Raw genomic sequence first — 13,527 nt, forward strand, 5'->3', positions numbered from 1 at the left:
ATTTGTGAATGGACTGTGCCTTTTTGTTTTGTTTTGTTTTTGTTTTAATGAGGCAATTGGGGTTAAGTGACTTGCCCAGGGTCACACAGCTAGTAAGTGTTAAGTGTTTGAGGCCGGATTTGAACTCAGGTCCTCCTGACTCCAGGGCCGGTGCTCTATCCACTGCGCCACCTAGCCACCCCTACTGTGCCTTTTTGAAGAGTCCAAGGGGCAGTTTTGGTTTCTAAAAGGTGGGAGCTGCATGGAACAGGCTATAACATCAAGGCCCTAAGCAAGGGATCTGATCAGTCCCTGTAGTTATGAAATGCTGGATCTCTGTTGCCTAGGATCTTGTAGGTGACAGTGTCTCCTTCCGGGTATGATTACAAGGCTTGTAAAAACCTTCAGGTGATGGAGAGAGCACTGGCCCTGGATTCAGGAGGATCTGAGTTCAAATCCAGCCTTTAGACACGACACTTACTAGCAGTGAGATCTTGGGCAAGTCACTTAACCCTCACCGCCCTACAAAACAAACAAAAGAAACACCTTCAGGTGGCTTCTTGTTTTGTTTTGTCCAAGGTAAAAGCCACTATCTTCTTGCCAGTCCAAAAGCAATCCTTGTCTCAGTAAATAAATTAATAAATTAAGACCACTGCTAATGCTTAAGGGTGCAGAGGGGAGGAGGAAAGTGCCACCATATGAATCCTTTATTGAAAACCCAGAAAATTTTGAGCAAAGAGAGCTATAATATGAAAGTAGGGGGAGGAAACTGATTTAGAAAATCAGGAGACTTGGGTTCTAAATAGTCTTGGTTCTGATACAAACTATGTGGTCTAGGAAATGAGAGGCTCAGAAGTGTTAGAGATGGAAGGGGCCTTTCAGAGATAACTAGCTGGAAGAGTCATTTAATGAGAAGAGGTCAGAAAAGCAGTGATTTGCCCAAGTGCATATACTTATTAAAAGTGGCAAGTGGATGATTTGAACTTAGTTCTTCTGACTCCAAATACATTTTCTTTACCCTGCTTGGGCAAGTCTCTCCATAAGTGATGATAATAAATTGCTGAAATTTCTATAGCATTTTAGGTTTGCAAAGTAAATAAAATAAAAATAAAGTAAATAAAATTAAAAAAATAAAAGTACACTTACTTTTATTTGATCAGTTCCTCACAATCCTGTGAGAGGTAGGTACTATTATTCTCATTTTACAGATGATGAAATAGTCTCAGAGAGACTGAAGGACTTATCCATGGTCATGCAACTGAAGTGAAATTAAACCCAACTCTTCCTGACTATCAAACCCAGTGCTCTGCCCACTATGCCAGGTGGCCTCTTTAATCATCTGTAAAATAACATTGCTGCTTTGCAACTGTTCTGAGAGGGTATAAAAAAAAATCACTGCTGCCTTCTTGCTTTCTTTCTCCTGATGCTTCCTTTTTTTGTCCCAGGACCCAGTGTGCTGCTGTGCTCCAAAATTCTTGCTTCTCTTTTTGAGTCATCTTAACACCCAGGAATTGTGGGTAAGGAAGACAGGTTCCTTCCATTCCCCATTCCTTCTCAGAGTATCTCATCTTCCTCCTCTGGGGATTTTTTGGTTTTGTTTTGTTAGAAGAAATATAAGCATGACAGGAAATTTGTGGGAATGGAGAGGAAATAAAGGTACCATAATGGAAGGACTACAAAGGTTATTAAGGGTTATTCGTAACCTGACATACTAACTATCTCTTCTCCAATCCATCTTTAAAGAGAATCATCTGCTCTTGTTTCTCATTCCAATAGGCAGTCCTTGCTCCTGTCTGGTCCAACCCTTAAGATATGCACATCCCCTCCCATCTCTTATCTGGATTATTGCAATAGCTTCCTACATTCATTTTCCCCTCTTCTGGTCTATCCTATGTTGTAACCAAATATTTTCCACAGATCCGACCCTGACACCCCTAGTCGACCAACTTCCTCGCCCTGCTCTGTCCATTGCAAATGCCTGGAACGCACCCTCTCCATCCCTCCACCTCATAGTCACTCTCTTCTTTTTATACACCACCCAAGTACCCCCCCACACACACACACACCTACCTACATGGTGGTCTCTACCATTTGAATGTATCCCCAATACCTAGCACAGCTGCGTGGCCTGGTGGGTAGAGCGATTGGCCTGGAGTCAAGACCTGACTTCAGATCTGGCTTCAGATGCTTACTTAGCTGTATGGCCCAGGACACAATTTGTTTCCTCAAATCTAAAGTGAGATACCTTCTTTCCTGGGTTGTTGTGAGGATCAAATGAGGTAATAACTGTAAAGCGGCTGTTGCATAGTAAGTGATATACGTTAGCTATTATTATTATTATCATATAGTAGCTTAATAAATGGTCATGGAGTGGATAAACATTTGTGACTACTATGTGCAAGGCACTATAGTAAAAGATCATTTTATTCAATTTCCAATTAAGAGAATTAATAAAGTAGACAGTGATTTTTAAAAAAAATTGATGTAAACCTAAGAAATTTTTAGGATGAAGATTATCAGGTGTTAGATCAGAGCTCTTAACCTTATTTGGTCACTCACCTCTGAAATTTTGGTTAAACCCACAGAGCCCTTGTCAGAATGTTTTAAAATATATAAAATATACAAAGGATTACAAAGGAAACCAAAAGTTAGTGAAAATAAAAATGTATTTTTTTTCCATCCAAGTTCACAGATCCCTTTGAGGTCTGTGAATCCCCAGTTTTATAAAAACATCTATGTTAGATGGAGATACCTGCTAGTGAAGTGGAATAATGAAGCCCAAGTTCTACTGGAGACTGTAAATAGTCAGACAAAAGAAGGGATCTTAGGATTTCCCCCGTGTCTGGAGATTTTTATCACCAGATGGGGCTGAGGTTGGGCCGAGTTAGGAGAGAATTGCAAGAGCATTCACAGAGCACCATATGCCATGGATACCTTGGACCAGGCCACCATTTAATGCCTTCTTCTTCAAAAGGTTTATGTATCAAGTCTTTTGGATTTTTTTCCCCTTGGGATATATATATCCAATTTCATAACAGGATCTGCTATACAGAATCCTGCCTTATAGCCAACCGCCTCCCCCCAAATACATTTCTCTCACAAACTGAGAAATAACTGATATTAAAAGTATTTGCCTGCTTTCTGCCTGTGCTACCCATGTGCACGCAACTTGCAGTTGAATGCTGATAGATGTGCTTTTCTTCTTTTCCAATGTTGCTGAGGTGGCGCTATGGAATGGAACATGGTAGCAAGAAAGTTCTGGCTGATGACCCATTAAGGCACCTCTGGGGTGGCACTTTTCATATCATCATCATTTATTGATATTAGCCCCAGGCCAGGTGATGATCCATGAACACTGCAACAAACAAGAAAAATGGCAAGTCTGAGTCATAAGGAAGCCTGCTCTCCTCTTACAGCCAGACAGCTTACCAGAAAGCACCAGTAGGCTTTCAGTAGTCATGGCACTGATACTGAGGCCTTGTGGTATGAAGAGTGTAAACCTCTCCTGGTGAATGGAGGCAGAGAAGACAAATTGGTTGTTTGGGTTCTGGAAGACTAACAGCTAAAGAACTATTGTTTTGCACACAACAGATGCTCAAGAAATATTTTAAAAATCACATTCACGATGGAAAATATGAGAAAAACCTGCCAGGTGGAAAAAAGGGAGGGTTGAGAAAAGAACTTATTGTTCATCCAGAAGATGCAAAGTTTCTGAAAACCACTGTGCAGGGAGAGTACACAGGATCCCAGGGGATAAAAGGATCAAGGGTACCAGCTGGAACTACAAAGGTCAGTATCCAAAGCTAGTGCTCTCTGCCGGCAGAGTGGGTGGGGGATGATATTCCAGGTAGATCCAATTTCAGTTTTGTCTCTTCTGACCTATGTGTGATACCCACGGTCACTAGGAAAGCTCCCTCTGGGTGAATGCTGAGAATTGGGGCTTCTTAACAGTTTGGTTTGGAGGTTATGCTGGGTGGGGGCAAGGGGACTCTAATTAGCACCCAAGTGGAAAATTGAGACCAAGGGAAAAAGCAGTGTCATACTGAGGATTTTGCTTTCTAAAGCCAAAGGGAAATCTGGGCTATGAATAATCTGTATGCCCTGGGTTGTGGGTGGAAAAAGAGGAGCTGTTGCTGCTGACTAGAAGGGCAAACTCGGCGCTCTGCAAGGGTCATCACTATGCTGCTCAATCACCAGTAATCACTAAATGCTGACTCTGGACCAGCATGGTGGCAGAGACCTTTTAAGGCTTTCTATAGAAAGCAGGAAAATGATTTTAAAATTGTGATTATTGTGATGTGGTGGAATGTTATAAAAGTGTTTCCTCCAAGTCTGAAATGTAAAAAAAGTCAAACCAAACCAGGACACGGATCTACCGAAACTGACAAGCTAGTGGCTTAAGGCTGTCAAATCACTTTCCACTCTGGAAACCATTTATAAAATGGAAATAAGGTCCATCCAGCGCTAAGGTGCATGATTCAAACGTCCCTGGGAAACTAGAAAAGGCAGCTGAAGGCTGAAAATGGGGAGAAGGGGAATGCTTCCTTAGGCAAGTGGCTTCATTTTTATTTAGTCCCATAAGGTCACCTTAGCTGTGAGCTGTGTTTTATGTAATTTTTTGAAATTTTTTCTTAATACCATCTTTTCCTGTCCCTCCTTGATAGTTGTAGCTTATTTAAAGTAGAACATCAGTCGAATTTTTCAAAAAGCATCCTGTGTAACCCTTGGTCTTCCTGTATATGTGCAGCTCTACCAGTACTGTACAGTATATCTGAGCTCTGCCAGTCAAGCAGGGATCAGAGGTGTAGAGATTAATGGAACCTCAGAGGAAATGTAATCCAACCCCAACATTTTACATGAAGTTAAATGATTTCTCCAAGGTCACAGAGGTGGAACTTGAAGCCAAGTCCTTTGACTCTAAATAGTGTCTTTTTTTCTTGCACACAACAAAAATCTGAACCTTTGTGCCAACCAGGCCACAAAGAATGAAGTAATAGGGACTGAAAAGGTAAGGAATGCCTTAATTCTTCCTTTCCAAATCTGGGCTGAGTGACAGCTAGCTGATTCTGTGCACCAATCTAGCTAGAGCCACTCCAGACTGTAGGATATAGCAGTCCCATGCCCCTGCACAAAACGTGGCATACCGGAGAACTTGCAGATCTTTTGGGGATGGCCAATTGAATCCTAAGGCCTGACCCTTGGCAAATTTAGGGCTGGGAAAGAAAAATGTTGAAATGTGAATGAAGAGAAGGTTTGGGGGCTCTCAGGGCCTGAGTCAGGCTGAAAGGTGCTTTTAGAAAAGGGTGGGAAAGGGACCTGGATGCTGACAGACTACCAAGTGTGGTCTAGGGAGGGAGGACAGGAGGAAAACTTCCCTCCCTTTCCCACCTTTCCAGGGGAGAAAAAACACACAAAGACACACTCTGTCTTTCTCCCTCCCTCCTTTTCTCTTTCCTTCCCTCTTTCCTCTCTCATTCACTCACACAAAGCGTTCCTGATTTAGTGAGAAGACAGTGCTCTCTAGTGGCCAGAACAAAAGGACCCGTTCCATCTGCACCCTCACAAGTGCACAGGCTGACAGTTCATGAAGGAACCTCAGAGTCCAACCCTTCTAGAGTAGACTCGATAGGTGGTCATCTAGCCTCTGAAGACCTCCAGTGTGGGGAAGCCCACTACTTCCTGAGGCCTGGGGGGGAAAGAAGGTCTTCCCCCTCATCACCTTGAGGTATGTGAAGAACCTCTGCTTAGAGGTTTGAGATGCAGGGTCTGGACCTTTGTCTTTAAATTGGAAATAAGGGGGGGGGGGGGAGAAGAAAAGCCTCTCAGTGTGGGACTGGCTGTTCATGGTAACATGGCATGAGTTCTCTGTCTTGGGGTGGAGAAAACACCACCCTTAAATCTTCTCACATGAGAAGACTGTTGGAGAATGGCAGTCAGCTGCCCCAAAGAAAAAGGAATTGGCATTCGGCTAGGTTGAGGTTTGCTTATCATTGCAGCCCAGCCCCAGAGCCTGCCTTGCCTGTGCCCTGCCTCTCCCTCTCTCTCTGTGGCAATCCTGATGAAAATCCCCTTTGCTAGATCACCTTCTATAACATACTCCCCAACTGTGGGTATACCCTAAAGCTTTTCCCTGGGCTCTTTTCTCCCTTGGGGACCACATTCCCTCCCATGGATTTAATCACTATCTCTATGCAGATGACTCCCAGCCCATCTGTCTCCTGAGCACCAGTCCCGCGTCTCTACCTGCTTCCTGAATCTTTCACAGTCGATGTCCTGCAGTCATCAGACGTGTGCAAAGTTGACCTCATTCTCTCATGAGCTTCTATGTTTCTGACAAGGACACAACCATCTGCTCACCCGGGCTTGCCGCTTTGGCTTCATCCTCGACAGGCCACTCTCCCTCAGCCCACATACCCAGCCGATGGCTGGATCCTGGATTTATCTCCAAATACTTGTCACATCCTTCTCTTTATTACCATGGCCTTCACCCTAGGTGAGGTCCTCAGCATCTCTCACCTGGAGTTCTCCTACAACAGTCCCCTAATCAGTTTCTCTCCCTTTCTAAAGTCTCTCCTCTCTCCAACACATCCTCCACACACTTAACTGCCAGAGTGATTTTCCTAAAGTAAAAACCTGACTGTTGTCACCTCCCTATTTAATAAACTCCCTACTATCTCTAGGACAAAATACATGTCCCTTCAAAACCAGGGCCCACCCAGCTTTCCTCCACGTGGTCCTGCCTCATCAATGGCTTTCTTGCTATTCCCTCACACACAACACTCCAGGTCCCACCTCCTCAGCTTTGAACTGGCTGTGCCTCCTGCCTGGAACACTCTCCCTCCTACCTCAGCCCCACTTCTTAGAATGCCTCATTTCCTTCCAACTGCTGAAGTGCTTCCTTCCCCATGGAGCCTTTCCCGACTTCCCCATTAGTGCCACGCTATCTCCACCCAGACTGTCAGCTCCATGAACTCAGGGGCTGTTTCATTTCCCTGTCTTCACAGTGCCCAGTCCTGCCTGACTCCGGGAGATACTCAGTACATGAGGGACAGGAGGGGCAGTTGTACCTTGGTGGTTCATGCATTGCACAGGGTTCCCCAGGCCCAGCCTCCGCCCATTTACCTCTCTGTTCCTGGTAGGAGGACGATGCAGAGAGTGCTGGGCGGCAGTCGCCCATGGAGCTTCTTGACCCTCTCATCTAACCGACTCATGGCTATCTTCAGTTCTTCTCCCTGTGGCGACTGGGCAAACCCATAAGAAAGAGAGGTAAGTTCTGGGGCTTTGGGGGCCCTCATCTGGTTATTATGAAGTCTTTCTGCCAAACACTGTGTATGGACAGAAGAATAAGGGTCTCAGGCCTTTCTGAAGCTGAGAAGCTAAAACTAGAGCTAAGATCAAGAAGGTCTCTTCTTCTCCCATCTTGAGCCAGTTTAGGAACACTTCAGCCTGCACATATCACAGACAATGACCTTGGCAGAGAAGGGTGGGAGAGAAACTAGCAGAAATTTATTGTGCAATCTTTTTTTTTTTTTTAAGTGGGGCAATGAGGGTTAAGTGACTTGCCCTAGGGTCACACAGCTAATAAGTGTCAAATGTCTGAGCCCGGATTTGAACTCAGGTCCTCCTGAATCCAGAGTCAGGGCTCCATCCACTGCGCCACCTAGCTGCCCCCTGTGCATTCTTTATTGGTGAAGCCGAAAGCACTAAATAAAGCAAGAAGACTTAGGTCCTGGTCTTAGTTGTGAAACCCCTAGTCCATGAAACCCCTAAATCTCTCTACATCTCAATTTCCTCATCCATAAAATGGGGTGGACTCAGGGTCCTTTGGGCTCTATTACTTTTACTCTGCAAAGAGAAGCTTGTCATCTCTCTTCATTCTCACAAAGGCTGGGAGCAACAACAGAGGCACTGAAGTCATATGGGGGGTGAGAAGAAGACAATGGGGAAATTGGAAGCATTCAGTAGAGGGAGGCATAATGAGTGATGATAGGTGCAAAGATCTGAAAACAATGGAGGGGCCACTCTAGGATACAGAGTGGTTAAGAGTAACTGAGCAGGCTATCTGTAGCACTTGAATTTAGCTGGGTTACTACTGTGGCCTGCCCTGGAGAAGGCTTTCTAAACAACAGAACACTAGGGACATCAGTGACTGTATTTACCGAAGGAGAGTTTTCCTTTGAGGCTAGTGGGGCAATGTCAGGTCCTTGTGGGCTTCCTGGGTCAGGGCAGGAGTGACAGATCCACTCGTGGAGGTGGCTGGGGGTCAGGGCTCTCCTGCACACCAGCTTCCAGCTGAGGCCAGTTGGGCCCTGCAGAATTTTCAGGGCATTCTGGGCACCTTCAGAGCTTCTAAATTCTGGAAGTAAAAACATAATATATTAACAGTAGCCCAGAACACAGTAGCATTCAGGATGTCAAAGTTCATCAGGCCCAAAACACTGGCCCCTGTGGGTCAGGCTTCAGGACTGCTCTCTGCCTTCCATCTACTGTCCCCCTCTCCTCAATGAGATGCACCCCCTTCCTGATATCCCTGGCCCCCTCCAATGTCAAATGAAGTGACAGCGACTCACTCAAGAAGCAATACTTCTTGTGCTTTTTGCTTTGAGGATCCACAGGCAAGAAGACAGCTTCCAGACAGGGCAAGAGACTGAACTTCTGGTACATGTCCTCTTCAGTATAGCTCTCCTTCATGCCATTCACATAAATGGTACCTTCATTCTCTGGGTCTGTCTCCAGGGCGCTCACCAAGGTGTCGCAGTCCAGAGTGAGCTCCTGCACTGGCCTCAGCACCTGGAATGGAAAACAATGAAGACTGACAGATGAGTCTCACCTGTTCACCCATCAGCCTTAAGCAGCTTCCAAAGGCTGCCCATCTGATCCTGCTAGCTTCTGTTAGGTTAGATGGATAAAGGCGCTCATATTTGGTTCTTTCCCCCCAATCAGAAAGAGCCCTCAGAGCAAAGTGCCCAGGGCCCTAACAAGTAACAAGGAAGACAAGATGGGTATATATTCAACCTGGTAATTCGCGATAACAACAGCTGATATTTTCAAAGCATTCTCATTTGAGCCTCACAACCACTGAGGTTGATCTATAGCTAATATCTCCATTTTACAGATGAAGAAACAGGTTCAGGTTAAATGTCTTGCCCACAGTCCCAAAGCTGGTAAGTAACAATAAATAACAGGTACTTAATAAATGTATATGGAATTAAGTTAAACTAGATATTCCTGACTCCAAATCCAAAACACTACCCACCAGGACCATGGTAATGTAGAAATTTATTTTGATTTGGGGACCCTACCTTTAGGCTGAGATTAGAAAACCTTAGGCCCTCAGGGTCTCTTCTGTGTGGGAGGTGCTGGTGCCCCTCCCCCACTGCTTCAGCTGAGCCAAAAAGCCCCGTGGGCTGTACAAGATGCCAGGTCAGACAGCTGGGGGGGAAAAGCCCCCAGCTTCCTCCGCCCTGAGCGGAGGTATCTGAGAGATGCTGGGCTCTGGCGTAGCCTGTGCTGAGGCAAGTGATGCTCGAGCATGCCTGCAGCCCCAGCCACAGCCCTGGCTAGCGGATTAGCTTGGTGTGTGGGTGCAAGAAGCCCCGAGATTTGAGTGGAGAGAAGGAAAGGTATATACAGACCTGGGGGTTAGACTCAGGGGGGTGGAGAAGAGGTCAAGAGGCAGCTGACAAGATTAGAAAGGTTGGAACGTGACAGACTAGAGACGGAACTACAAGGATGCAGGAGAAGAGGGGAAGGACTAGGAGCAGGGACAAGAGAGGCAGAAGGGCAGCCTGATGGAGCAGAAAGACAGACAGAAGGTCGGTGAGAGAGAAACACAGGGGTTCAGCGGTGGCAGTAAGGAGAGGAAAGTTAGAAGCAGAGGGATTTACAAAGTGAAAGGGGCTCGGAGTTAGAATAAAGGACCTGAGTGCCCTAAGGCAAGAGGCGGCCAAGGCCCTTACTGTATTAAAGAAGTTCCAAGCGCAGCAGGTGGGAAAGAGATGCAGTGGAAAGAGACACACTGCAATGCAGTCAGGCTGTACATTTTATTTCCCTATATTCTTAATTTTAAATAGTATCTCATAAATAAACTCTGCTTTGATTATTTAGTTAAGAGGCTTCTTAATATTTTGCTTATCAATTTGGGAGTGGAGCAGTGTGGTGGAACTTGATAAACGGCCCACATTAAATTAATAGATAGCGAAATAGTCAACAGTCCCAGATTAAGTCCTCCAGTCAGATTAGTCCCCCCAAATTAAGCTAGTCATCAAAAATATTTCCACAGTAACTAATCAAGGTCTTCACTTTTGAAGAGCACTGCTAGTTTTCTTACTCTCCCGATACTTTTCTGCAGGAGGAATGGGCAAGCTACCTCACTCCCATGTATGTTCTGTGTCTTCACACTAGGGCTGGCCTCAGATAAATGAGCAGCACACTATGCTAGTAACGATGGCACCTGGGTTAGCAGTGTGCATTCCCCAAAACAGGCTCTTAAGAACTCCCTGAAGAATGCATGCAGCTAGGAGGTCTTGGTCCTGTTTTCATTCAGCAGTTCTCAAGTGCTCTCTACCTTGATCCGGGCACCTTGGACACAAGCACCACTCAAAGTCTCTATGGCCAGCTGGGCAGCTTCTAGTACTCCGTACTGGATGCAAAGATAGGGCTGCAAAGAGAGAAGCCAGACTTAGAATCAATCCTGCTTCTAGCTTTCACTTTTCACTGTAGGAACTAAAGAAAGCTTCTAGGTGAATCATGTCAGTCAAGAACACCAAGAGCAACTAAGTATAAGCCTGGTGATATTATGGGCAGAGCTTGCTGGTTTTTCTGGCCTGTTTTTTATGGGGTCATCATATTCCACATTCTGGGTCCTCAACTCTGGAAATCTGGGACCTGTATATTTCTATTCAGCCATGACTAGAATTGGGGAAACTAAGTCATATTAACTAAACTCGAATGAGACTAATTTATAATACAGAATGCAAGTCTGCTAATCCTCAATGGGAAATAAACCATGGTAGAACTCCCTTCCTGGAGGAAAGCCCGTATCAGAAGATTATCCATGGAGCAGAGAATGAAGGGGAAACAAACAGAAAAATAGCTACTGTCAAAAAGAAGTGATATAGCCCAATGCTGGCCTTTTCCCATCTCCTGTTACTTCTGTCAGCTTCTGGGCTCCCTTTCCCTCTGCACTAAAACACAACAATCCTATATTCTCCAACTGTCGTTTTTCAGTATTCCTTATTTAACTTCTGCCCTTAAAACATTACCTTGTGATGTTGCAATTTCAGATCCTTTTAAAAAAATCTGTTGCACACTGTCTGATGGACTAAATCCCTGTAACCAAGCACCAGCCTAGCTAAGATCAGAGATAGACATCCCCAGTGTGGCATGGCAGCAGGAGTGAAAACTGCTTACTAAGCTGTAGAGGGGCTAGGTTCTATGTTGATATAGGGCAGGTATTCACAGGCATGAAAGCAAATATAGTTTAGCTTGGCAGCTTCCCAAGGTGGTAAAGGAGGTTTTTAGGTTTTTTTCCTCTCTCTCCATGTATATATGTATTTGTGTATGTATATACACACACATACACGCTTGGACATAGTAAGTACTATATAAATGTTAGATATTATTATTATTGCTATTTTATTTATGAATCACTTCTGAGGGTGGATTATTTTTTTCAAGGATTTTCACAGATGGTCTATGATTTCATGGTATACATGAGTTCTTGTTATCCCCAATCCCAGCTTTGGGGTCTCAGTTCTTCTAACCTTTACCCTCTAAAGGGTGTGTGGCACAGGGGAAAGAACATTAGAAGTGGAATTGTAAAATGTAAATTTGAGTCCTGGCTCTGTCCTCTAGCAGATGTGGTTGCAACTTCACAGAAACTGTTTGCTCATCTGTAAAATGGGGATAATAATAGACATGACTTATTTCACGAGATCACTATAAAAACAGAAGAGATACTGTATCTCAAAAGGCCATGCAAATGTAAAAGTAATACAGACTTGCATACTACTCACAAAAATAATCAAAGGTCAGTGGTCCTGGCTAGCTATTGAAATCCCTTAGTCTTAGCTTTTTCTGCAGAACTAGAGTTGCTAAGGCTGCCTCAGAAACATTCCTGGCTTTCTAAATACCTCTTCTTGGCTGTATGGAGCCTTTCTACCTAAATCCCCAAATGTCACTGATTCTTTGTAATTATTCAAGCTGCTGTTTCTTCTTCCCATGACAAAGACAGTGGTAAGGTACAGAGAGAAGAGGCAGCTTAATGTCCTAGATTGTCACGGAGCTGGATATGACTGTCTGGAAGACATAGGTTCAAATCCTACCTCTGACTCATACTGGTTGTGAATATAGCATTAATCTCTCAGTGCCCCAGTCAACTATCTCAGACTATGTAAATTGCAGAATAAGTGACAATCTACATTGGCTGAGGAGTGTTTTTACGTCAATTAAAAAATCCAAGGAGATTAACACTTCTGTGTAGTTACCACCACGCTAAGTGTAATAAGTATACTCTGTTCTCACGGCAGGAAATATCTCACTCTGAAAGATATTTTCAAAACCTTTTTTCTTTTTTCATTTTCTCCATAATGAATTTACAGAACTATAGAAATAGAAGGGAACTCAGAGGTATCTAGTTCAACCTGCAACTAAAAAATCCCTATCTTATAAATGGTGATCCAGCCTGTGTTTAAATATTGCCCAGTGAAGGGGGTAGCACCTACGACCTCTTGAGACAGTCCATTCCATTTTTAGATAGCTCCAGTTGTGAGGAGGCAGTTCTACTCAACATTCCTGATGTGGTCTGACTTAATGTCATAATAAGACCTTTTTTCAAAACATGGAATAATCAGAAAAGTGGCAAAAACTCATCCCTTGTAGTTTTGCTACATTAAACCTGCATCCCTTCATCTTGGACATAAAGAAGAGAGAAGTGAAACCCAAAGTCACTTCCCACCAGGACCACTGCTTCTTATCTGTGAAAGGTACACAGGTCATCTCCATAAGAGGTTTCATTTTGTGGCTGTCATTCTGTCCCAGCAGGGGCTGAAGGGTGCTTCTCTTGGCTCTTTACCTCATCAGTTTCAAGAATGACTTCGAATGAACAGATGGGGCCAAAGCTTGCAAACAACTTCTTCAGGGGCTTGAGGCAGAAGTTCTCCCCAAATGGCCCTGCATAGACAGTTGACATCTCTGCCCATTTGACTTTCAACTATAGGAAAAACAAGACAAAAAAACCAAAGGGTCAAAGAGGGGAAGCATGAGTGCAGAGAGAACTAAAGCCCCCAAATTCACCCTCAGAAGATGCATCAGTTCATTCGATGAGACCTTGGTACCAAGAGAGTCTGGTTCAGTGGATAATACTGTTACCTTTTTATGCATCTCGACAGTGAGGCTGGGTGGAAGGGGATGTGGCCACTGTGAGAACTGGATGATGCTGAAGGATGACAGGGGGACCTCTGCTTGGGCCTGTTCTAGAACCTGTAAGAAGGAAAAGGCACTGAGAAGCAGGGAATGGGGGAGATAGGCCAAAGGACCCTAACCATT

At 44.5% G+C, this 13,527-nt stretch overlaps 1 protein-coding gene across 2 annotated transcripts in view; it reads right to left on the reverse strand.

The window, feature by feature from the left end:
* Nucleotides 1-2,627: 2,627 nt before the first annotated feature.
* Nucleotides 2,628-13,527, reverse strand: part of REXO5 (RNA exonuclease 5) — a 36,698-nt gene continuing 25,798 nt past the window's right edge. Inside the window, exons 14-20 of one of the 2 annotated variants that reach the window (XM_043977438.1) lie at nt 13,351-13,461; nt 13,055-13,192; nt 10,547-10,639; nt 8,550-8,769; nt 8,139-8,335; nt 7,102-7,220; nt 2,628-3,334 (exon numbers count right to left, since the gene is read on the reverse strand). In XM_043977438.1, coding sequence (XP_043833373.1) covers nt 3,253-3,334; nt 7,102-7,220; nt 8,139-8,335; nt 8,550-8,769; nt 10,547-10,639; nt 13,055-13,192; nt 13,351-13,461 — 960 coding nt within the window. In that variant the 3' untranslated portion in view covers nt 2,628-3,252. The remainder of the gene's footprint in view (nt 3,335-7,101; nt 7,221-8,138; nt 8,336-8,549; nt 8,770-10,546; nt 10,640-13,054; nt 13,193-13,350; nt 13,462-13,527) is intronic. The other variant, XM_043977439.1, reaches the window with a different exon arrangement.

This window comes from Dromiciops gliroides, chromosome 1 (genome assembly GCF_019393635.1).
Source record: "Dromiciops gliroides isolate mDroGli1 chromosome 1, mDroGli1.pri, whole genome shotgun sequence".
NCBI classification, from domain to species: domain Eukaryota; kingdom Metazoa; phylum Chordata; class Mammalia; order Microbiotheria; family Microbiotheriidae; genus Dromiciops; species Dromiciops gliroides.